Below are 25735 nucleotides of genomic sequence, written 5' to 3' on the forward strand. Positions count from 1 at the left end.
TGAGTCAGGCCTAATCGCCCAACATCCATGCCCAACCTCACTAATGCTCTTGTGACTGAATGGAAGCAAGTCACCGCAGCAATGTTCAAACATCTAGTGGAAAGCCTGAGTGGTGTGGAGGCTGTTCTAGCAACAAAGGGGGGACCAACTTCATATTAATGTCCATGATTTTGGAATGAGATGTTCGATGAGGATGTAGTGTAACTCATCCAAATGGCTTTGACTTCTCAAAAACAGTATAAAGCTAACACAATATAATGCTCCGTCACCTTATTAATTTAGCCACTTACTTAGATAACTAGAGGTCACGTTAACGCAGAATTCATGCAGGAAAAAAAGATTTGTATAATAAACTTGCCATTGGCTCAATGCATAATAAAATCCTTTCTGCGTTTTGTAAACTCAGATCTAAAACGCTAATTATTGTCATTTTGTGCTTCAGTTGCACTTCTCCACTCAGATGAGAATTCAGGAATGGACGTTCTATCATGTAACGGCAGGCAGAGTTCTGACTGTGTAGCTACTTTTTCTGCTACTTTTCTCGGTGTGGCCACTAAATTGCAAGATTACCTTTACACAAAACATTAGAAAATGAAGCTGGTTACATTCTTTTTATGATAAACATTGGAAATAGGATGGCCATGGATTGTTTTTGGAAAAAAGACCATGCTTTTTAATCGTAAACTCATTTTCGTGTGTGGCTGCCAGCCAAATAGCGTCGCACTTATGTTGTCATCTGATAACAATGAAGCTATTTTCTGCTGAATGTGTTGCACTAATATATTTTATGTGAAGAAAAACTATAGTTGCACGTCCCTAATCACTGTATTGAAGCAAAACAATACTTGACATTCAATATAAAACATGACCGCTGTCAATACACAGCTGTAATCACCTGCTCTCTCCATTTATGTCATTTACAAACAAACACGTGACTGTTCTGGGGAACTACAGTACGCTTCATAATGTAAAATGATGTGACGGGTGAAATGAAGAACGTGATCTGCTTCATATTATGTATTGCACAAGTTGACTGCAGGTACAGTTGAAGTAGGACATTTACGTACACTTAGTTTGGAGTCATTAAAACTTTTTTTTCAACCACTCCACAAATTTCTAGTTTACAAACTATAGTTTTGGCAAGTCGGTTAGGACATCTCCTTTTGTGCATGACACAAGTAATTTTTCCAACAATTGTTTACAGACGGATTATTTCACTTATAATTCACTGTATCACAATTCCAGTGGGTCAGAAGTTTACATACACTAAGTTGACTGTGCCTTTAAACAGCTTGGAAAATTCCAGAAAATGATGTCATGGCTTTAGAAGCTTCTGATAGGCTATGACATCATTTGAGTCAATTTGAGGTGTACCTGTGAATGCATTTCAAGGCCTACCTTCAAACTCGGCACCTCTTTGCTTGACATCATGAGAAAATCTAAAGAAATAAGCCAAGACCTCAGAAAAAAAAATGTAGACCTCCACAAGTCTGGATCATCCTTGGGAGCAATTTCCAAACGCGTAAAGGTACCACGTTCATCTGTACAAACAATAGTACACAAGTATAAACACCATGAGACCACGCAGCTGTCATACCGCTCAGGAAGGAGATGCATTCTGTCTCCTAGAGATGAATGTACTTGGGTGCAAGAAGTGCAAATCAATCCCAGATCAACAGCAAAGGACCTTGTGAAGATGCTGGAGGAAACCGGTACAAAAGTATCTATATCCACAGTAAAACGATGTCCTATATAGACATAACCTGAAAGGCCGCTGAGCAAGGAAGAAGCCACTGCTCCAAAACCGCCATAAAAAAGCAAGACTACAGTTTGCAACTGCAAATGGGGACAAAGATTGTACTTTTTGGAGAAATGTCCTCTGGTCTGATGAAACAAAAATAGAACTGTTTGGCCAAAATGACCATCTTTATGTTTGGAGGAAAAGGGGGAGGCTTGCAAGCCGAAGAACACCATCCCAACTGTGAAGCACAGGGGTGGCAGCATCATGTTGTGGGGGTGCTTTGCTGCAGGAGGGACTGGTGCACTTCACAAAATGGCATCATGAGGGAGGAAAATGATGTGGATATATTGAAGCAACATCTCATGACATCAGTCAGGAAGTAGGTTGCAAATGGGTCTTCCAAATGGACAATGACCCCAAGCATACTTCCAAAGTTGTGGCAAAATGGCTTAAGGACAACAAAGTCAAGGTATCGGAGGGGCCATCACAAAGCCCTGAACTCAGTCCTATAGAAAATGTGTAAGGCAGAGCTGAAAAAGCGTGTGCGAGCAAGGAGGCCTACAAACCAGACTCCGTTACACCAACTCTGTCAGTATCAATGGGCCAAAATTCACCCAATGTTACGCCCTGACCATAGAGAGCCTTTTTATTCTCTATTTTGGTTAGGTCGGGGTGTGACTAGGGTGGGTAATCTAGGTTGTTTTATTTATATGTTGGCCTGGTATGGTTCCCAATCAGAGGCAGCTGTTTAGCATTGTCTCTGATTGGGGATCATATTTTCCCCACAGTTTTTTTGTGGGATCCTGTTTATGTGTAGTTGCCTGTGAGCACTCCATAGCTTCACGTTTCATTTGCTTTTTTTCTATTGTTTTGTGCGTTTCACGAAAAAAAAAAAGATGTGGAACCCATATCATGCTACGCCTTGGTTCGAATGTTATTTCGACGATCGTGACACCCAACTTATTGTGGGAAGCTTGTGGAAGGCTACCCTAAACGTTTGACCCAAGTTAAACAATGAAAAGGCAATGCTACCAAATACTAATTGAGTGTATGTAAACTTCTGACCCACTGGGAATGTGATGAAAGCTGAAGTAAGTGATTCTCTCTACTATTATTCTGACATTTAACATTCTTAAAATAAAGTGGTGATCCTAACTGACCTAAAACAGGGAATGAATTCTTACTAGGATTAAATGTCAGGAATTGAGAAAAACTGAGTATAAATGGATTTGGCTAAGGTGTATGTAAACTTCCAACTGTATTTACTTAAAAAGTAGCTACTTATATTATTTTTTTATTTTTTGAAAAACTTGAAATAAATAGTTTTGACGCTATTGAAAAACCATCCCGTGGCTATTTGCAAATACCCCCGTATATAGGGTATACCGCCCAAGCCTAGTAAACAATTGCTCAACTCTTCACTATATGCTTTTTGAACCCGGCACCCAACGACATTTTGTCACTACAAACGTTTGAGTTTAGCCAATTTCTCCTTAGATTAAAAAAGTGTACGTCATCAATCTACATGGTTCTATTAGTCAAAGTAAAACTTGAAGGCCTCTGTGTTCATCTAGTCTGGATTGAGAAAAAACGGTTGTGGAAAAAACTGTCTTTGTGAGCTGTGTCTTGAGTTAACATTATGCAATAATCCAAGATGAATTTATTCCTACTCAGTCAGTGTGAATTGACTGTATTCCTGTACCACTGACTTAGCACCTGAAAATACTGTTTATTTCATACTAATCTTGTGACCAGTGAGTTTCTTCATCTTCTGCTCTCCTCTCATCAGATGTCAACGACCACAGAAAATGGAGTGGGAGGGTATCGGAACACAAGCGGAGAGAAAACATACAAGAAGGTAAAGTTTCGTCCCACCACACTTCCTCACTGCTCTCTCTGGCAGGATTTGTTTGGCCTTTTATGAGAACTATGAAGGGAGGTTTCACAGTGAGTGTTGTTGGAATGAATTCCCATTCATCGCTATGATGAAGTCCAAGAAGCTTTCACTTTTGAAGTCCCTTTAATGTCCTGCTTCTACACAGTTGGTACATGATGTCCTGACCTTTCAGAAGTAGCATGCCTGGGAAGCTCACAGTCCATTTGCTGCTTTACTGTATTTTCATTTGGATTAGACATCAATGGTGGTGATGGGATTTTGGCGCACACAATGTAACAGGGCTTATTGCAAAACGTGCAGGCTATTTGAAACATCTAGGTAATTTATTTGATATTTTCAGAACTATTGAAGCTACAGTGGGGCAAAAAAGTATTTATAATACTTATTTTCCACCATAATTTGCAAATAAATTCATAAAAAATCCTACAATGTGCTTTTCTGGATTTATTTTCCTAATTTTGTCTGTCATAGTTGAAGTGTACCTATGATTAAAATTACAGGCTTCTCTCATCTTTTTAAGTGGGAGAACTTGCACAATTGGTGTCTGACTAAATACTTTTTTGCCCCACTGTATGTAACAGTGTAATTTGTAAAAATAACCAGCCATCTTGGCATCAGCTGGCTTTCAATGTCATTACTGTAACGTGCTTGTTTCAGAGAATCTGACATTGTTTTCTGACTGTATTGTATATTCCTGAACGCCCATCTTACATTTGCCTCCTTTACAAGACATGCCTCTAAAAGAGTTCTCAGTACAGTATCTCTAGGGAATTTTGCCCTTCTTGCCCTTTGGAGTTTATGCCTAGTTTGCTTTCCTTTTTAGCACTGTGAAAAAAATGTTTGTAAAAAGCACCATACAAATTAACATGTAATTGATAAATGTATTGGTTGATTGCTTGATTGATTTGTTGATTGGTTGATTTATGTGTTGATTGGTGTGTTTGGTTGTCTCTCACCCTCAGACCACGTCGTCGGCCCTGAAGGGGGCCATCCAGTTGGGCATCGGCTACACGGTGGGAAACTTGACCTCCAAACCTGACAGAGATGTTCTCATGCAGGACTTCTACGTTGTGGAGAGTGTCTTCCTGCCCAGGTGAGGAGCAGGGACATTACTGATGATTATAGTGATGCTACAGATGTAGAATCTTAATTTGACCACCTTGTTGCAGGAGAACTTCACTGCAATGCAGGAAATATAAAACTTGAAGTGTATTTGAGGTTTTAAAAGGCTTCTGAAGTTTATAAATTCCACTTTGTTTGAAGATGTAATCCGGAGGAAGGTTTTCTATACAACAGCCTTCTGTGTGTTCTCTTTTTGACCCCCTCCACGTATATGGAATCAAACGCAGAAATTGTATCATTCTCCTTAGCTATCATACTCTGCTTCCACTGGGCATTCCACTGGTTTCAAAACTCGGTCCTCCAGAAAGTGGAGAGCATTAGCAACTCTTTTGCAGTTGTGATATCTTTCCAAAAAGCTGTCTTAGAAAGTATTACCTACACACACTGAGCAGCTCTTCTTATAGACAGAAGCATGCTACATGGCAGACCAATCCGAACTCATCTCTCGGCATGTCCAACCCATCCATTATCTCAGCCAATCATGGCTAGCGGGAAGGTTCCTGTCTTTCTGTGGCTAAACCAACTTGGCTCATAATTAAAATGTTGTATTCATATTTACAGATGGCCTACAAGTTTGTAATTAAGGCACATGAAAGTTCACATGTTCCAGAAGGCATTTCTGCCAAAAAACTTGTGAAGTAGTGACACGCGACACAATCCTAGTTTTCAGAAACGAGTCACATATATTGTATTTACGTACGCTTTCACACAAAAACATGCTTTACATCCTGAGTAGATTAACCATAATGATAGGTCCATTAGAAACACTACAACCTATTTGTGGGTGCTGCTGTGAAGTGACTCATTGCCTTTCTGTAGTGAGCCTGTGAATGAAAAGAGGAACTTAAGTTGAGCTCAATCTGTCTGCTAGCAGAAATAGGATAGCTTCATGTCTGGATCACTTCATGAGACAAGAGGGAGGAGGCGTTCTCCTTAAACAGTATTGATGCACGGAGAGAGATGGATTCCCAGGGTTCATATCCCAAAGAATAGAAAAAGGCATCTATCATTTAACATGAGAATGAATCAGCTAGTTGAAGTCCTGGTGTGCGACCCAGTCTCTCTATTGGATTGAATACCCAATACCCTGGGAATCCACATACTGTGTCTCTTAATGCCAGAGTGCAAAATGTACTGCGTGCCATGCTTGGGCCATACAATCCTCTATCTTAATAATTACATCATCAGCTTAAAGAAACACATTATCTAACACAGCACACACATAGGAAATCTCACGCATGAACACGTACACACACACACATGCATTCAAACACACGCAAGCACACAAACGCGCACAAACACACACACACAGCATGTAAGAGATGATATCATTAGTGCCATCAGACCACGTCACTGTTTGAATAAGCTTCTCGTTTATGTCTCACACATTTTGCTCAAAATCTAGAGCAGGGGTGTCAAACTCATTTTGCCTGGGGGCCACATTTGGTCTTCCATGAGGTCCGGAGTGCCACACTGAAAATGTGTCATTATTTAATCTCTGTCAAAATGTGCATAGAAATAGTCCTCTATCCATCGTTCTTGGAATTTTAGATGCTCCCAGACTGTATAGCTTTCATTTCAGTGATTATTAGCGAGCTTGACACAGTCAAGATAAAGTATACTGATTTTGTTTACCCCTCTCCAAAAAATACAATTTTTATTATGTATTTTTACTCAAACGGCCCGCGGGCCATATGTTTGACACTTCTGATCTAGAGAATCTGTTCCTGAACAAAATGATCAAAAAATTCAACAAACCCCTTCCCAAATGAAAAACAGTAAATCAACAAAGAATTTCAACCTCTTGATTGACTAGCCTCTTTCCCTTCCAAGCCTTGCGGAGACTTGGACTAGGAAATGCTTTCTGTGTGTCACTTTCCAAATAGCACATCAGGACATGCAAATTTTGTCCTTCAATAGAAACTATATTCAAACATGCTGTCAGTTTATACTCACAGACTGGGTTTCACCATCATTATGCTAATTTCAATATACACTGAGTATACCAAATATTAGGAACACTTTCCTAAAATTGAGTTTCACCCCATGTTGACTCCAATGCTTCCCACAGTTGTGTCATGTTGGCTGGATGTCCTTTGGGTGGTGGACCATTCTTGATACACACAGGAAACTGTTGAGTGTGAAAAACGCAGCAGCGTTGCAGTTCTTGACAATCTTCCGCACCTGGCACCTACTACCATACCCTGTTCAAAGATACTTAAATATTTTGTCTTGCCCATTCACCCTCTGAATGACACCCATCTACACAATCTGTCTCGAGGCTTAAAAATCCTTATTTAACCTGTCTCCTCCCCTTCATCTACACGGATTGAAGTGGATTTAACAAGTGACATCAATAAGGGATCATAGCTTTCACCTGGATTCACCTGGTCAGTCTATATTATGGAAATAGCAGGTGTCCTTAATGTTTTGTATACTCCGTGTATGTACTGCAGGGTAACTTAAATGACTCTACTTGACCCAGGTGCAATAGCTACCCCAGAATGTTGAAATGAACGAGTTTTGACAAACATACAGAGAGCGTGTAATATGTTGTCATTTTGTCTTCATGGGCATCTTTTGACTGAGAGGGCAGGTGACAATAGCAACACTGGAGAGGCCATGTGTTTTAACCCACGCTAGAAGAGACAACAGACTATCCAGGGAGTAAAAACAAACAGAACCAGTGGAGGAAGGTTAAGCCATGATGTGACTACAGGCAACGTAACTACATGCATACAGTAACAGAACAGCCCTAGTTATCTGTTGAATCGATCTCTTTCTCTCTTTCCCTCCCCCTCTATCGCTCACTCTCTCCACTGAGAGATACATGACTGAGTAAGTGACAGAGAGGGCTCAGAGGTGGTCCTCCTCCACTTCCCTCATCTCCAGGGGTTCCCTTCACTCTACTTGTTTTATTTCATTTATATTTAACTAGGCAAGTCAGTTACGAACAAATTATTATTTACAATGATGGCCTACCCCGTCCAAACCCTAACCCGGACGACGTTGGGCCAATTATGCGCCGCCCTATGGGACTCCCAATCACGGCCTGTTGTGATACAGCCTGGAATCGAACCAGTGTCTGTAGTGATGCCTCTAGCACTGAGATGCAGTGCCTTAGACCGCTGCACCACTCGGGAGCTCCAGGCTGGTTTTGGATGCCTGTATTTCTCAGACATTTTCTGACTCTCACATTGTTTATCTGGTGTAACTTGTCTAGTCGTATTTTCTCTAAAAGTACGCTATGAAAGACACTGTCATAGCTGTGTGCAGTTCTTTTTAGTCTAAATGGTTCTAATATGAGGCCTTGCACTCACAGCAGGCAGCACATGGCTCTGTGCAGCTGGAGGTAATTCTCCTTGCTGCCCACACACACTACATGAGCAGTGTGATTTCATTCAGGAGGAGGCTGATAATCACAACTATTGTGTTACACAGCAGAGCCAGGTTGTAGCTTATCCTTTATCTTGGCCAGGTCGCAGTTGTAAATGAGAACTTGTTCTCAACTAGCCTACCTGGTTAAATAAAGGTGAAATAAAACAAATATTTAAAAAAATCCTGTTGCTGAGTGAAAGCACTGCGGTACGGCTCAACAGCTTAGCCGAGTCCAAAAACATGGTTTCAAAAGCAGCTTGGCGTTGAGATTCTCTGGAAAACACAGCCTTGTTAACCCACTGTTAATGGATTTAGGGGAGTTGTTATTCTCTAAAAGATTTCTAGGAGCATCTGGAGCTAAGCTAATCACCCAGCAGACCCCCTGTGTTCTGTTCCACCTGGCACAGCTACAGGCTCATGTTAAACTGGGTCAGTCTTAATGTGAGCCATGCCAGTATCTCATATCGTAGAGAGAGGAAGAAAGGAAAACAGAAATGTTTCTTATGTAGTCTCTCTCTCTTTCATTGGACACAGAGCTCATATCATCATAGTGCTAGTCTATTATATTGTGTTGTAAGGTGTTGTATTGTGTTGTAAGGTGTTGTGTTGTAAGGTTTTGTATTTCAAGGTGTTGTGTTTTATGGTGTTGTATTGTGTTTTATGGTATTGTATTGTGTTTTATGGTATTGTATTGTGTTTTATGGTGTGGTGTTGTAAGGTGTTTTATGGTATTGTATTGTGTTTTATGGTGTGGTGTTTTATGGTATTGTATTGTGTTTTATGGTGTGGTATTGTATTGTGTTTTATGGTGTGGTGTTGTAAGGTGTTTTATGGTATTGTATTGTGTTTTATGGTGTGGTATTGTATTGTGTTTTATGGTGTGGTGTTGTAAGGTGTTTTATGGTGTGGTATTGTGTTTTATGGTGTGGTATTGTATTGTGTTTTATGGTGTGGTGTTGTAAGGTGTTTTATGGTGCTGTAAGGTGTTATGATGTGGTATGGTGCTGTAAGGTGTTATGGTGTGGTATTGTGTTGTATGGTGTGTTGCAAGGTGTTGTTTTGTTGTGTGGTGTTGTTGTGTGGTGTTTTATTGTGGTGTAAGGTGTTGTATTATGGTTTATGGTGTGGTATTGTATTGTGTTTTATGGTGTGGTGTTGTAAGGTGTTTTGTGGTGTTGTAAGGTGTTTTATGGTGCTTTAAGGTGTTATGGTGTGGTATTGTGTTGTATGGTGGTGTGTTGCAAGGTGTTGTTTTGTTGTGTGGTGTTGTTGTGTGGTGTTTTATTGTGTTGTACAGTGTTTTATGGTGTTGTAATGTGTTTTATGGTGTGGTATTGTGTTTTATGGTGTTGTAAGATGGTGTTGTAATGTGTTTTATGGTGTTGTAAGATGGTGTTGTAATGTGTTTTATGGTGTTGTAATGTGTTTTATGGTGTTGTGTTGTAAGATGGTGTTGTAAGGTGTTTTATGGTATTGTATTGTGTTTTATGGTGTGGTATTGTGTTGTAAGATGGTGTGGTGTTGTAAGGTGATTTATGGTGTGGTATTGTGTTGTATGGTGTGATGTTGTGTTGTACAGTGTTTTATGGTGTTGTAATGTGTTTTATGGTGTGGTATTGTGTTGTAAGGTGTTTTATGGCGTGGTATTGTGTTGTGTGGTGTTGTAAGGTGGTATTGTGTGGTGTGGTTTTGTGTTGTAAGGTGTTGTATGAGTATTGTTTAGGGTAATCAGAGCTGTTCTCGCTCTCCAGGCTCTGACCTCTAAACAGGGCTGTGTGTCACTGGAATACCAGTTCATCTGGCTTGCCATCATGGGTTACTGTATTAATGTCAATACACACAGAGGTGTGTTGTGTTACTTCATGCCACGCTGAATGGAACTGACTGGGCTGAATGCTCTGACATGAAGATTGTGTTCTAGTTATAGCCCCCCCATTTTTGCCGAGACTGTGTGATATTTGTTTGCAAAATATCAGTCTAGATCAGTAATAGTGATAGTTTTCTACATTTGTGAACTGATCAGCTGAGATTTCTTTGTAAGGCTTTGTCCAAACTTACTTGTTTGTGTTTGTGAGGATATTCTAACTAACTGTTCTGTGTCTATGTTGTCTGGTTGGTCTTGTTTCCATCAGTGAAGGGAGCAACCTGACACCGGCTCACCACTACCCAGACTTCCGCTTCAAAACCTACGCCCCGCTGGCCTTCCGCTACTTCCGAGAGCTCTTCGGGATCAAACCAGATGACTACCTGGTAGGTCTAAACACTGCACCTGATCGAGACACATCCCATAGGTTAGAGTTCATCCTACCTATCATGTACAGTAGCTTTCTACAATAAATTAATTGGGATCAGTGGTGACTAAAGTGTATTTTACATGTATACATTTTAGTAATTTATCAGACACTTTTATCCAGAGCGACTTACCGGAGCAATTACAGTTAAGTGCCTTGCTCAAGGGCACATGAACAGATTTTTTTCACCTAGTCAGCTCGGGCATTCGAACCAGCGACCTGTTGAGCTTGTGATGACATTTCATACATGTGCTTTTCTTATAACTCATTTATGTGTTCTATTCATGTGCTATTCTATAAACCAATTTCTGTGTTCATGCAAGTGGCTGACTTGCATCCTCACTATCAGCAGCTGTAATTTATCAGCACGCCCAGACCTTGTTTTGAGAACGGAATATATCTCTGTTTCAAGGTCTCAGCTGAGAGAGAAGAAGCCTTGTGAGGAATGATTCAATTAAGATTGACTTTGAGTGTCCCTGTGTAAGAAGTTCCACATCAAGCTCTTAACCGCTAGTCTACCTGCCACCCTGTGAGAGCAGTGGTTTTACCCTGTTCTACGTGTCCAGCTGTGGTGGTGGTGATTGGGGTTGGGCTGGGTGTAAGATAATGGTCATGTTAATTGAGCATGCTCTCATTATGACGGGTTTAATTGTATCCCCTGCACATTGAAATGAAATGAGGCTGTAATTTCCCAGAGGGTGTGCGTGTATCAGGAGTTAACCCCGTGCTGACCGATCCAACTCAGGAGGCATGTCAGAGAGAGAGGCCCTTCAGGTCAAAGTCCTTACCACTCTCTAGTATTCTGCTGTCATTATCACTGGAATAGGTGGCGCAGAGGATAATACACCATAGAGTTTCAATATGCAGCACTACCATACAGTATATATACTACCATACAATATATCATACTGTATGCAGGAGCAGGCCCAGCTATTCACTGCATGATCTGTTATCTATATATTATTCCACTCACACATTACTTATCATTTGAAATGATTTTCTACCATTTATTTCTATTATGCCAATAGCTTGAGGTTTTGGATGAACACTCTTTACGTCAAGGCTGTTGCAGCCAGCCTCACCACAGCTCTTATGAATGCCTTGCCACGCTCTGCATTTATCATCTGTAATCATTGCAGATAAAAGGCTACACGACAGGCAAAGAAAGAGTGAAAGCCAGAGAGGGGCAGATTGGAAGTGAGAGAGAGAATGAAGGGTGACGCAAACACGGTCTTAATGTGTGTCCTTGTATTGATTATGCATTTATTCAGAGACTGGAGCAACAAATCAGCTTAATTAAGACACACACACACACACACACTACCCCCCAGGCTCCTGAATGCAAATGCAGATAAATTGCGGATGTGTTTGTGCTGTGGGCTCAACGTGATTGCAGACTGCCATCAGTCTGTGGAGAACCCCATGCCTTCTCTCTCTCTGTCTCTCTCTGTCTCTCATTCTCTTGCTTTCTCTCTCTCTCTCTCATTCTCTTGCTTTCTCTCTCTCTCTCTCTCTCTCTCTCATTCTCTTGCTTTCTCCCTCTCTCTCATTCTCTTGCTTTCTCCCTCTCTCTCATTCTCTTGCTTTCTCCCTCTCTCTCATTCTCTTGCTTTCTCTCTCTCTCTCATTCTCTTGCTTTCTCTCTCTCTCTCATTCTCTTGCTTTCTCTCTCTCTCATTCTCTTGCTTTCTCTCTCTCTCATTCTCTTGCTTTCTCCCTCTCTCTCATTCTCTTGCTTTCTTCCTCTCTCTCATTCTCTTGCTTTCTCCCTCTCTCTCATTCTCTTGCTTTCTCTCTCTCTCTCATTCTCTTGCTTTCTCTCTCTCTCATTCTCTTGCTTTCTCTCTCTCTCATTCTCTTGCTTTCTCTCTCTCTCATTCTCTTGCTTTCTCTCTCTCTCGTTCTCTTGCTTTCTCTCTCTGTCTCTGTCTCTCTCTCTCTGTCTCTCTCTCTCTGTCTCTGTCTCTCTCTCTCGGTCTCTCTCTCTCGGTCTCTCTTTCTCTGTCTCTCTCTCTCGGTCTCTCTCTCTCGGTCTCTCTCTCTCGGTCTCTTTTTCTCTGTCTCTCTCTGTCTGTCTCTCTCTGTCTGTCTCTCTCTGTCTGTCTCTCTCCATCAGAATACAGAGTGCTGTTTCCCTTTTACTGCACTTATCATTAAAAGTTAGTGTTTAATGGACACAGCACTACTGCCTTTCCTCACTGACTTCCCCTATTCCTTTGATTTCCACATAGAAGGGGTTCTGTTCGACTAAGGCTTTTCTGTTCACATGGAGAACAACACAAAATATGTTCTTGGAACGGTTGTTGTATGTGGGCTCTATTGCCAGAGGCTCATCTCATGTAAACTAAACTGGAAATGTTCTTGTGTGTACAGACATGGGCTTTGTTTGTGAAGGTACAACTGATAAACACACACACATGCTGGTGGAAACAATACATTCACCTGTGCCCTGAGGCTTATTGCTGGCCTTACGTGGGGGTGTGTGAGGTTGTGTGTGAAGTAGGGGTGTGTGTGTGTGTGTGTGAAGTAGGGGTAGGGGTGTGGGTGTGAAGAAGGGGGATGTGTGTGTGAAGTAGGGGTGTGTGTGAAGTAGGGGTGTGTGTGAAGTAGGGGTGTGTGGGTGTGAAGTAGGGGGGGTGTGTGTGTGTGAAGAAGGGGTGTGTGAAGAAGGGGTGTGTGAAGAAGGTGTGTGTGAAGTAGGGGTGTGTGTGGGTGTGAAGTAGGGTGTGTGTGTGTGTGTGTGTGAAGTAGGTGTGTGTGTGTGTGTGGGTGTGAAGTAGGGGTGGGTGTGAAGTAGGGGTGTGTGTGTGTGTGTGTGTGTGAAGAAGGGGGGTGTGTGTGTGTGAGAAGGGGGTGTGTGTGTGTGTGTGTGTGTGTGTGTGTGTGTGTGTGTGTGTGTGTGTGTGTGTGTGTGTGTGTGTGTGTGTGTGTGTGTGTGTGTGTGTGTGTGTGTGTGTGTGTGTGTGTGTGTGTGTGTGTGTGTGTGTGTGTGAAGTAGGGGTGTGTGTGTGTGAAGTAGGGGTGTGTGTGTGTGAAGTAGGGGTGTGTGTGTGTGAAGTAGGGGTGTGTGTGTGTGAAGTAGGGTGTGTGTGTGTGTGTGTGTGAGTGTTAATGAAATACCGTGCTAGAAAAGCCACGCAAGCATCTTTGAATGAATGAAACAGTATGTTTGCATTCCAGACCACACCAATTGGAATACAACTTGTTATTTTTTAACCACACAATAAACAACGGACGGTGTGTTAGGTGTTTGTCCATGGTATAAGTTGTGTTTTGTAAATCAGGCGAGAACCTTGTTTTCGTGAGGACGTTTCCCAGGATTAGGCAGCTCGTTCAATGACTTGATTGAGGCAGCACAAACAGATCTGCGACTAGGTTATGGTTGTACAGGCATACTGTACCTCACCAGTTGTATTGTTTTGTTGTTTTTACAGACATATTAAACCACTTATGTTGTGTGTTGTTTTTACAGGCATATTAAACCAGTTATGTGGTGTTGTTGTTTTTACAGGCATATTAAACCAGTTATGTTGTGTGTTGTTTTTACAGGCATATTAAACCAGTTATGTTGTGTTGTTGTTTTTACAGGCATATTAAACCAGTTATGTTGTGTTTGTAACGGCGTTCTTCGTTTGTGGAAAGAGAGTCGGACCGAAATGCAGCATAGTGGTTACTCATGACTTTAATAGACCAGCTGTGTGGTTGTTTTTACAGGCATATTAAACCAGCTGTGTTGTTGTTTTTACAGACATATTAAACCAGTTATGTTGTGTTGTTTTTACAGGCATATTAAACAAGCTGTGTTGTTGTTTTTACAGGCATATTAAACCAGCTGTGTTGTTGTTTTTACAGACATATTAAACCAGCTGTGTTGTTGTTTTTACAGACATATTAAACCAGTTATGTTGTATTGTTGTTTTTACAGGCATATTAAACCAGCTGTGTTGTTTTTACAGGCATATTAAACCAGCTGTGTTGTTGTTTTTACAGGCATATTAAACCAGCTGTGTTGTTGTTTTTACAGACATATTAAACCAGTTATGTTGTATTGTTGTTTTTACAGGCATATTAAACCAGCTGTGTTGTTTTTACAGGCATATTAAACCAGCTGTGTTGTTGTTTTTACAGACATATTAAAACAGTTATGTTGTGTTGTTGTTTTTACAGACATATTAAACCAGTTATGTTGTTGTTTTTACAGGCATATTAAACCAGTTATGTTGTTGTTTTTACAGGCATATTAAACCAGTTATGTTGTGTTGTTGTTTTTACAGGCATATTAAACCAGTTATGTTGTTGTTTTTACAGACATATTAAACCAGTTATGTTGTGTTTGTAACGGCGTTCTTCGTTTGTGGAAAGAGAGTCGGACCGAAATGCAGCGTAGTGGTTACTCATGACTTTAATAGACCAGCTGTGTTGTTGTTTTTACAGGCATATTAAACCAGCTGTGTTGTTGTTTTTACAGACATATTAAACCAGTTATGTTGTGTTGTTTTTACAGGCATATTAAACCAGCTGTGTTGTTTTTACAGGCATATTAAACCAGCTGTGTTGTTGTTTTTACAGGCATATTTAACCAGCTGTGTTGTTGTTTTTACAGACATATTAAACCAGCTGTGTTGTTGTTTTTACAGACATATTAAACCAGTTATGTTGTGTTGTTGTTTTTACAGGCATATTAAACCAGCTGTGTTGTTTTTACAGGCATATTAAACCAGCTGTGTTGTTGTTTTTACAGGCATATTAAACCAGCTGTGTTGTTGTTTTTACAGACATATTAAACCAGTTATGTTGTATTGTTGTTTTTACAGGCATATTAAACCAGCTGTGTTGTTTTTACAGGCATATTAAACCAGCTGTGTTGTTGTTTTTACAGGCATATTAAACCAGCTGTGTTGTTGTTTTTACAGACATATTAAACCTGTTGTGTTGTTGTTTTTACAGACATATTAAACCTGTTGTGTTGTTGTTTTTACAGACATATTAAACCAGTTATGTTGTTGTTTTTACAGACATGTTATGTTGTTGTTTTTACAGACATATTAAACCAGTTATGTTGTTGTTTTTACAGGCATATTAAACCAGTTATGTTGTTGTTGTTTTTACAGACATATTAAACCAGTTATGTTGTTGTTTTTACAGACATATTAAACCAGTTATGTTGTGTTGTTGTTTTTACAGACATATTAAACCAGTTATGTTGTATTGTTGTTTTTACAGGCATATTAAACCAGCTGTGTTGTTTTTACAGGCATATTAAACCAGCTGTGTTGTTGTTTTTACAGGCATATTAAACCAGCTGTGTTGTTGTTTTTACAGACATAGTAAACCAGTTATGTTGTTTTTACAGACATATTAAACCAGTTATGTTGTTGTTTTTACAGACATGTTATGTTGTTGTTTTTACAGACATATTAAACCAGTTATGTTGTTGTTTTTACAGGCATATTAAACCAGTTATGATGTTGTTTTTACAGGCATATTAAACCAGTTATGTTGTGTTGTTGTTTTTACAGACATATTAAACCAGTTATGTTGTTGTTTTTACAGACATATTAAACCAGTTATGTTGTTGTTTTTACAGACATATTAAACCAGTTATGTTGTGTTGTTGTTTTTACAGACATATTAAACCAGTTATGTTGTGTTGTTGTTTTTACAGACATATTAAACCAGTTATGTTGTTGTTTTTACAGACATTAAACCAGCTGTGTTGTGTTGTTGTTTTTACAGACATATTAAACCAGTTATGTTGTGTTGTTGTTTTTACAGACATATTAAACCAGTTATGTTGTGTTGTTGTTTTTACAGACATATTAAACCAGTTGTGTTGTTGTTTTTACAGACATATTAAACCAGTTATGTTGTGTTGTTGTTTTTACAGACATATTAAACCAGTTATGTTGTGTTTGTAACGGCGTTCTTCGTTTGTGGAAAGAGAGTCGGACCGAAATGCAGCGTAGTGGTTACTCATGACTTTAATAGACCAGCTGTGTTGTTGTTTTTACAGGCATATTAAACCAGCTGTGTTGTTGTTTTTACAGACATATTAAACCAGTTATGTTGTGTTGTTTTTACAGGCATATTAAACCAGCTGTGTTGTTGTTTTTACAGGCATATTAAACCAGCTGTGTTGTTGTTTTTACAGGCATATTTAACCAGCTGTGTTGTTGTTTTTACAGACATTAAACCAGCTGTGTTGTTGTTTTTACAGACATATTAAACCAGTTATGTTGTATTGTTGTTTTTACAGGCATATTAAACCAGCTGTGTTGTTTTTACAGGCATATTAAACCAGCTGTGTTGTTGTTTTTACAGGCATATTAAACCAGCTGTGTTGTTGTTTTTACAGACATATTAAACCAGTTATGTTGTGTTGTTGTTTTTACAGACATATTAAACCAGTTATGTTGTGTTGTTGTTTTTACAGACATATTAAACCAGTTATGTTGTTGTTTTTACAGGCATATTAAACCAGTTATGTTGTGTTGTTGTTTTTACAGGCATATTAAACCAGTTATGTTGTGTTGTTGTTTTTACAGACATATTAAACCAGTTATGTTGTTGTTTTTACAGGCATATTAAACCAGTTATGTTGTGTTGTTGTTTTTACAGACATATTAAACCAGCTGTGTTGTTTTTACAGGCATATTAAACCAGCTGTGTTGTTGTTTTTACAGACATATTAAACCAGCTGTGTTGTGTTGTTGTTTTTACAGACATATTAAACCAGTTATGTTGTGTTGTTGTTTTTACAGACATATTAAACCAGTTATGTTGTGTTGTTGTTTTTACAGACATATTAAACCAGTTATGTTGTGTTGTTGTTTTTACAGACATATTCAACCAGTTATGTTGTTGTTTTACAGACATATTAAACCAGTTGTGTTGTTGTTTTTACAGACATATTAAACCAGTTATGTTGTGTTGTTTTTACAGACATATTAAACCAGTTATGTTGTGTTGTTGTTTTTACAGACATATTAAACCAGTTATGTTGTGTTGTTGTTTTTACAGACATATTAAACCAGCTGTGTTGTTTTTACAGGCATATTAAACCAGCTGTGTTGTTGTTTTTACAGGCATATTAAACCAGCCGTGTTGTTGTTTTTACAGACATATTAAACCAGTTATGTTGTATTGTTGTTTTTACAGGCATATTAAACCAGCTGTGTTGTTTTTACAGGCATATTAAACCAGCTGTGTTGTTGTTTTTACAGGCATATTAAACCAGCTGTGTTGTTTTTTTACAGACATATTAAACCAGTTATGTTGTTTGTTGTTTTTACAGACATATTAAACCAGTTATGTTGTTGTTTTTACAGACATATTAAACCAGTTATGTTGTTGTTTTTACAGACATGTTATGTTGTTGTTTTTACAGACATATTAAACCAGTTATGTTGTTGTTTTTACAGGCATATTAAACCAGTTATGTTGTGTTGTTGTTTTTACAGGCATATTAAACCAGTTATGTTGTGTTGTTGTTTTTACAGACATATTAAACCAGCTGTGTTGTTGTTTTTACAGACATATTAAACCAGTTATGTTGTGTTGTTGTTTTTACAGACATATTAAACCAGTTATGTTGTGTTGTTGTTTTTACAGACATATTAAACCAGTTATGTTGTGTTGTTGTTTTTACAGACATATTAAACCAGTTATGTTGTGTTGTTGTTTTTACAGACATATTAAACCAGTTATGTTGTGTTGTTGTTTTTACAGACATATTAAACCAGTTATGTTGTGTTGTTGTTTTTACAGACATATTAAACCAGTTGTGTTGTTGTTTTTACAGACATATTAAACCAGTTATGTTGTGTTGTTTTTACAGACATATTAAACCAGTAATGTTGTGTTGTTGTTTTTACAGACATATTAAACCAGTTATGTTGTGTTGTTGTTTTTACAGACATATTAAACCAGCTGTGTTGTTTTTACAGGCATATTAAACCAGCTGTGTTGTTGTTTTTACAGGCATATTAAACCAGCTGTGTTGTTGTTTTTACAGACATATTAAACCAGTTATGTTGTATTGTTGTTTTTACAGGCATATTAAACCAGCTGTGTTGTTTTTACAGGCATATTAAACCAGCTGTGTTGTTGTTTTTACTGACATATTAAACCAGTTATGTTGTGTTGTTGTTTTTACAGGCATATTAAACCAGTTATGTTGTTGTTTTTACAGACATATTAAACCAGTTATGTTGTTTGTTGTTTTTACAGACATATTAAACCAGTTATGTTGTGTTGTTGTTTTTACAGACATATTAAACCAGTTATGTTGTTGTTTTTTTACAGACATATTAAACCAGTTATGTTGTTGTTTTTTTACAGACATATTAAACCAGTTATGTTGTGTTGTTTTTACAGACATATTAAACCAGTAATGTTGTGTTGTTGTTTTTACAGACATATTAAACCAGTTATGTTGTGTTGTTGTTTTTACAGACATATTAAACCAGCTGTGTTGTTTTTACAGGCATATTAAACCAGCTGTGTTGTTGTTTTTACAGGCATATTAAACCAGTTATGTTGTGTTGTTGTTTTTACAGACATATTAAACCAGCTGTGTTGTTTTTACAGGCATATTAAACCAGCTGTGTTGTTGTTTTTACAGACATATTAAACCAGCTGTGTTGTGTTGTTGTTTTTACAGACATATTAAACCAGTTATGTTGTGTTGTTGTTTTTACAGACATATTAAACCAGTTATGTTGTGTTGTTGTTTTTACAGACATATTAAACCAGTTATGTTGTGTTGTTGTTTTTACAGACATATTCAACCAGTTATGTTGTGTTGTTGTTTTTACAGACATATTAAACCAGTTATGTTGTTGTTTTACAGACATATTAAACCAGTTGTGTTGTTGTTTTTACAGACATATTAAACCAGTTATGTTGTGTTGTTTTTACAGACATATTAAACCAGTTATGTTGTGTTGTTGTTTTTACAGACATATTAAACCAGTTATGTTGTGTTGTTGTTTTTACAGACATATTAAACCAGCTGTGTTGTTTTTACAGGCATATTAAACCAGCTGTGTTGTTGTTTTTACAGGCATATTAAACCAGCCGTGTTGTTGTTTTTACAGACATATTAAACCAGTTATGTTGTATTGTTGTTTTTACAGGCATATTAAACCAGCTGTGTTGTTTTTACAGGCATATTAAACCAGCTGTGTTGTTGTTTTTACAGGCATATTAAACCAGCTGTGTTGTTTTTACAGACATATTAAACCAGTTATGTTGTGTTGTTGTTTTTACAGACATATTAAACCAGTTATGTTGTTGTTTTTACAGACATATTAAACCAGTTATGTTGTTGTTTTTACAGACATGTTATGTTGTTGTTTTTACAGACATATTAAACCAGTTATGTTGTTGTTTTTACAGGCATATTAAACCAGTTATGTTGTGTTGTTGTTTTTACAGGCATATTAAACCAGTTATGTTGTGTTGTTGTTTTTACAGACATATTAAACCAGCTGTGTTGTTGTTTTTACAGACATATTAAACCAGTTATGTTGTGTTGTTGTTTTTACAGACATATTAAACCAGTTATGTTGTGTTGTTGTTTTTACAGACATATTAAACCAGTTATGTTGTGTTGTTGTTTTTACAGACATATTAAACCAGTTATGTTGTGTTGTTGTTTTTACAGACATATTAAACCAGTTATGTTGTGTTGTTGTTTTTACAGACATATTAAACCAGTTATGTTGTGTTGTTTTTACAGTTTTTACAGACATATTAAACCAGTTGTGTTGTTGTTTTTACAGACATATTAAACCAGTTATGTTGTGTTGTTTTTACAGACATATTAAACCAGTAATGTTGTGTTGTTGTTTTTACAGACATATTAAACCAGTTATGTTGTGTTGTTGTTTTTACAGACATATTAAACCAGCTGTGTTGTTTTTACAGGCATATTAAACCAGCTGTGTTGTTGTTTTTACAGGCATATTAAACCAGCTGTGTTGTTGTTTTTACAGACATATTAAACCAGTTATGTTGTATTGTTGTTTTTACAGGCATATTAAACCAGCTGTGTTGTTTTTACAGGCATATTAAACCAGCTGTGTTGTTGTTTTTACTGACATATTAAACCAGTTATGTTGTGTTGTTGTTTTTACAGACATATTAAACCAGTTATGTTGTTGTTTTTACAGACATATTAAACCAGTTATGTTGTGTTGTTGTTTTTACAGACATATTAAACCAGTTATGTTGTGTTGTTGTTTTTACAGACATATTAAACCAGTTATGTTGTTGTTTTACAGACATATTAAACCAGTTGTGTTGTTGTTTTTACAGACATATTAAACCAGTTATGTTGTGTTGTTTTTACAGACATATTAAACCAGTAATGTTGTGTTGTTGTTTTTACAGACATATTAAACCAGTTATGTTGTGTTGTTGTTTTTACAGACATATTAAACCAGCTGTGTTGTTTTTACAGGCATATTAAACCAGCTGTGTTGTTGTTTTTACAGGCATATTAAACCAGCTGTGTTGTTGTTTTTACAGACATATTAAACCAGTTATGTTGTATTGTTGTTTTTACAGGCATATTAAACCAGCTGTGTTGTTTTTACAGGCATATTAAACCAGCTGTGTTGTTGTTTTTACAGACATATTAAACCAGCTGTGTTGTGTTTTTGTTTTTACAGACATATTAAACCAGTTATGTTGTGTTGTTGTTTTTACAGACATATTAAACCAGTTATGTTGTGTTGTTGTTTTTACAGACATATTAAACCAGTTATGTTGTGTTGTTGTTTTTACAGACATATTAAACCAGTTATGTTGTGTTGTTGTTTTTACAGACATATTAAACCAGTTATGTTGTTGTTTTACAGACATATTAAACCAGTTGTGTTGTTGTTTTTACAGACATATTAAACCAGTTATGTTGTGTTGTTTTTACAGACATATTAAACCAGTTATGTTGTGTTGTTGTTTTTACAGACATATTAAACCAGTTATGTTGTGTTGTTGTTTTTACAGACATATTAAACCAGCTGTGTTGTTGTTTTTACAGGCATATTAAACCAGCTGTGTTGTTGTTTTTACAGGCATATTAAACCAGCTGTGTTGTTTTTACAGGCATATTACACCAGTTATATTATGTGCTGTTGTTTTTCTCCTCAGTACTCTATCTGTAATGAGCCTCTGATTGAGCTGTCCAATCCCGGGGCCAGCGGCTCTCTGTTCTACCTGACCAGCGATGACGAGTTCATCATCAAAACCGTCCAGCACAAAGAGGCAGAGTTTCTCCAGAAACTACTCCCAGGTTACTACATGGTGAGTAACTTATCCAATCTGGTCTACGTTCCCTATACAGTGCACTACTTTTGACCAGGGCCCATAGAGCTCTGTTTAAAAGTAGTGCACTATATAAGATTTAGGGTTCAATTTAGGTTGCAAACCTAGTCTCAGCACTTTTAAACAGTGGAATAATACTGAGGTTTAAGGTTTGGGATTCATGGTTAACTGAGTGTTCAGAGCTATATGAACTCTAACCAATCCAGAACCTTAATAATCTACTAACTGCAATCCACCTCTCTCCCCACATCCACATCCACACACAGAACCTGAACCAGAACCCACGCACGCTGTTGCCTAAGTTCTACGGTCTATACTGCATCCAGTCTGGAGGCGTCAACATCCGGCTGGTGGTGATGAACAACGTGCTGCCGCGCTCTGTCAAGATGAATTACAAGTACGATCTGAAGGGCTCCACCTACAAGAGACGTGCCTCCAGGAAGGAGAGGGAGAAGGCCTGTCCCGTCTACAAGGACCTGGACTTCCAGGACATGCATGAAGGGCTCTACTTTGACGCTGACACCTACAATGCGCTGATGAAGACCTTACAGAGAGACTGCCTGGTAGGTGTAGACTGGGACAGGTGTGTGTGTCTGTCCGTCTGTCTGTCGGCTCAAACTCTGATTGTGTGGTAGGGCCTGGTGAAGCTGTGCTACAACACTGTCTTGAGTACCAAGAAAAGCAGATTATACAGCTGGTTTGAATGTTATGTCATTTTAACTTGCTGAGTCATCCCAGTATTGCAACGCATCTCAGCAAACACATGGCAGGAGCAATTTAGCAAAACAAAGCAGATTCCTCACATTCTTTCAGTATTGTATGCAGATTATGGGAGAGTCGTTCTGGCTTTTCCAGTCATGCTAGAATTAGAAACTAGAAGTACTATCAGATGAGAAGGCTCAGTTTACAGCACTATCTGTACGCTCATCTCTACAGTCTGCTGTTTTCATTCCCAAACTCTGGACTTAAATGGCCAAACTCCTTGTGATGTCATCCCTTGGACATTGGGTCAGATGCCAGAAGTAGGAAAGGGCACAGATTGTATTTGTAGTTGGACTCCCTCTGTCTCTGGGAAATCAGCAACCTCTCCCATTCAAACAGGATACTCTGCACTCAGTACACACACTCAAATAGTATACACTGCATACACGTACACACATGCATATATACTAATGCAAGTATGCACGCACGTGCGCCACACCCACACACACTCGCTCTCCACTCTTCCACTTCATACTCTGCTACATTGTATACAGGCCTAGAACAGTGTGTGTGATTGTAGGTTTGGACAGAGTGTTTTGAGAAAGGGAACTGTGTGTTGCTGCAGTGTTTGGCACTGGGACTGTGTGTTTCCACTGTGGGTTCATTGGGAGCTCTGTTCAGTTCCATGACAGCTCTCCAAACACTGAGTGTGATGAAGAAATGTTCCCAGCAGCGTGAGAGCGAGAAAGTAAGGGAGCGCACCAGCCTAAAGATAGGAGTCCAAACTGAGGCTGCATTCCTGTCTATTTCAGAGCAATAGCCACCAGATTAGCCTGTCTAATCTAGTGAAGTAGTGGGATCCGAGCTATTGTTCAACAGAAAGAGAACACCACAACTCTGCTCTGAGCAAGGAGCTACTTTGCCACACCTAAAATGTACATAGAACAAACAGGACCACAACAAGTCAAGCTGGAGATCTATAGGCCTACAGCACTACTATGCTGTACACTGTGTACAGAACATTAAGAACACCTGCCTTTTCCATGAAATAGACTGACCAGGTGAATCCAGGTGAAAGCTATGATCCCTTATTGATGTCACCTGTTAAATCCACTTAAATCAGTGTAGATGAAGGGGAGGAGACAGGTTAAATAAGGATTTTTAAGCCTTGAGACAATTGAGACATGGATTGTGTATGTGTGCCATTCAGAGGCTGAAATTCATAAAATGTAAGTGCCTTTTGAACAGGGTATGGTAGTAGGTGCCAGGCACACCGCTTTGTGTCAAGAACTGCAACGCTGCTGGGTTTTTCATGCTCAAATGTTTCCCGTGTGTATCAAGAATGGTCCACCACCCAAAGGACATCCAGCCAACGTGACACAACTGTGGGAAACATTGGAGTCAACATGGGGCAGCATCCCTGTGGAACGCTTCCGGCAAAAGGGGGGGATGGGGACGGGGACTCAATATTAGGATGGTGTTCCTAATGTTTGGAATACTCAGTGTATATCTGTCTCATCTCCCTCTGTTGTCATTGTGCTCTGCTCAGACCTACACTACCTGTTTGTGAATAGATAATTGGTTGATTGATTGAAAACACGTAATCAATAATAATGTGGACTGTCACAGATCATATGGTGAATAGTCTTATTCAGCTATTATTATACAGTATAGTTCTTACAACCCTATGTACTGTACATAACCCTGGCCGCCTTGGCTAGCTCTGAAGGGATATATCTCATGTGGGAGAAGAATGAAGTTGCCCCTAGGCACTGATCTAAGGTCAGTTTAGTATTTTCAACAGTTAAGTTATAGTTAGTATATGTGGAGGGTTAGCTTATCCTAGATCTGTGCCCCTAAGGACAACTTTAAACCAGAGGCTGTTAGGCCTGTGTTGTAACAGTGTGGGTGTTGTCCCTGACAGAGAGAGCATGGTAGTGTCTGTCTGTCTCTGTCTGACGGCACAGGGTGCTTCACTCTGTCCCCAACCAGGAAGTAGACCAGGAACAGGAAGGAAGACACACTTCCTGTTTAAGGTATCCAACCTTTGAAAACTTGGAAATGTTATAGCCTACGATGTGATTGTCAAGGACATTTGTTTTACTCCCCCATAACAATGTCATGGCTTCTGTGAACCAGGTTTTTACCACTTTCATTGTATCGGAGACTGAGCTGTTTTTCAACAGCAAACGAGAAGTGGTGACTTAATGAATGGAGTTAGTCTGCATGAGTAGCACGGTGTTGTGGGTATATATAGGCCTGTTTGGTAACAGGCTGTCCTGTGTGTTTCTGATGACTCTCCTTTGGGACACCGCCTGGAGTCACGCCTCGATGGATTTGGCTGCTATAGCTGGCTGATTCATCTCCTCTGCTCTCCTTGTGTTTGTTAACTAAACTCACACACTCCTCAATGTTGACTTTCTATTAGCTCAGAATGGAGGGGAAAGGATAACAGTGGTTGACAGAGGGCTGTGACGGTCATGGAATTTTGGGTGACTGTAATGGACCGGCCAAATGACAGTGGTCACCGTAATAACCGTTTCATGATGGTCTTCATCCGTAACCGTTGGTTACACAGTTATTCAGTAATTGTGCCAGCCCTATTCACAGACACTCTAAGATGACCTCTTGTTTGAAGTCTTTTAGAGGACCTCTGTCTCTCTGTCCCTCCCCATCTCTCTTCTCTCACTTCCTTTGTACTTCAAAGTATAAAGGGAACAGTGTTTCATGCAGGTCATTAATGTGCCAGGCTCAGGTTATATAATGACTGTTTGTTTGTGTCTGTCTGGGGTGGGGGGCTGTGTCTGGGGGGGGGCTGGAGCACAGTGTCTTTGACGTCATGATTCTGACACAATGTTTGTTTTTGAAATGTCTCCTTGTGTAAATGTCTTCCTCTTTTGTCTTTTGTTTAGTAGGGAGAGTTGTTAAGAGACAAAAATATATTCTGTAACTGTAACCCAGAACAGAAGTTCAGACTTCTTAAAATGTTTAACGCCAGTGAGCTGTGTGTACGTCTGAGCAGTGGTTGTACTGTAAGTGACTGGACTGTAGCTAGTTTGTTATTGTCACGGCTTCCTGCCTTCCCCTCCTGAGCAGTAAGCAAAGCGCCCCCTAAGCAGAATCTCTGTCCGTTTCCATGAGTAAGCAGTAAACCCCTAGTCACAGAGCCTGCTGCAACACCGAAAAACAGGAGAGTGGGATCGAGAGGGACGCGACAGACATGGGTGAGGGGGGGGGGAAGGAGATTCAGCCAAGGTATGGAGGGAAGGGGAG

General features: G+C 39.0%; 1 protein-coding gene across 7 annotated transcripts in view; it reads left to right on the forward strand.

Moving 5' to 3' along the window:
• Window positions 1-25735, forward strand: part of LOC118377295 (phosphatidylinositol 4-phosphate 5-kinase type-1 beta-like) — a 75784-nt gene that overhangs the window by 34408 nt on the left and 15641 nt on the right. For all 7 annotated transcript variants that reach the window (XM_052478948.1, XM_052478951.1, XM_052478950.1 and 4 more), the window contains 5 exons: window positions 3531-3599; window positions 4601-4731; window positions 10271-10388; window positions 21587-21739; window positions 22027-22323. In XM_052478948.1, coding sequence (XP_052334908.1) covers window positions 3531-3599; window positions 4601-4731; window positions 10271-10388; window positions 21587-21739; window positions 22027-22323 — 768 coding nt within the window. The remainder of the gene's footprint in view (window positions 1-3530; window positions 3600-4600; window positions 4732-10270; window positions 10389-21586; window positions 21740-22026; window positions 22324-25735) is intronic.

Source organism: Oncorhynchus keta, chromosome 25, assembly GCF_023373465.1.
Source record: "Oncorhynchus keta strain PuntledgeMale-10-30-2019 chromosome 25, Oket_V2, whole genome shotgun sequence".
Lineage (NCBI taxonomy): Eukaryota > Metazoa > Chordata > Actinopteri > Salmoniformes > Salmonidae > Oncorhynchus > Oncorhynchus keta.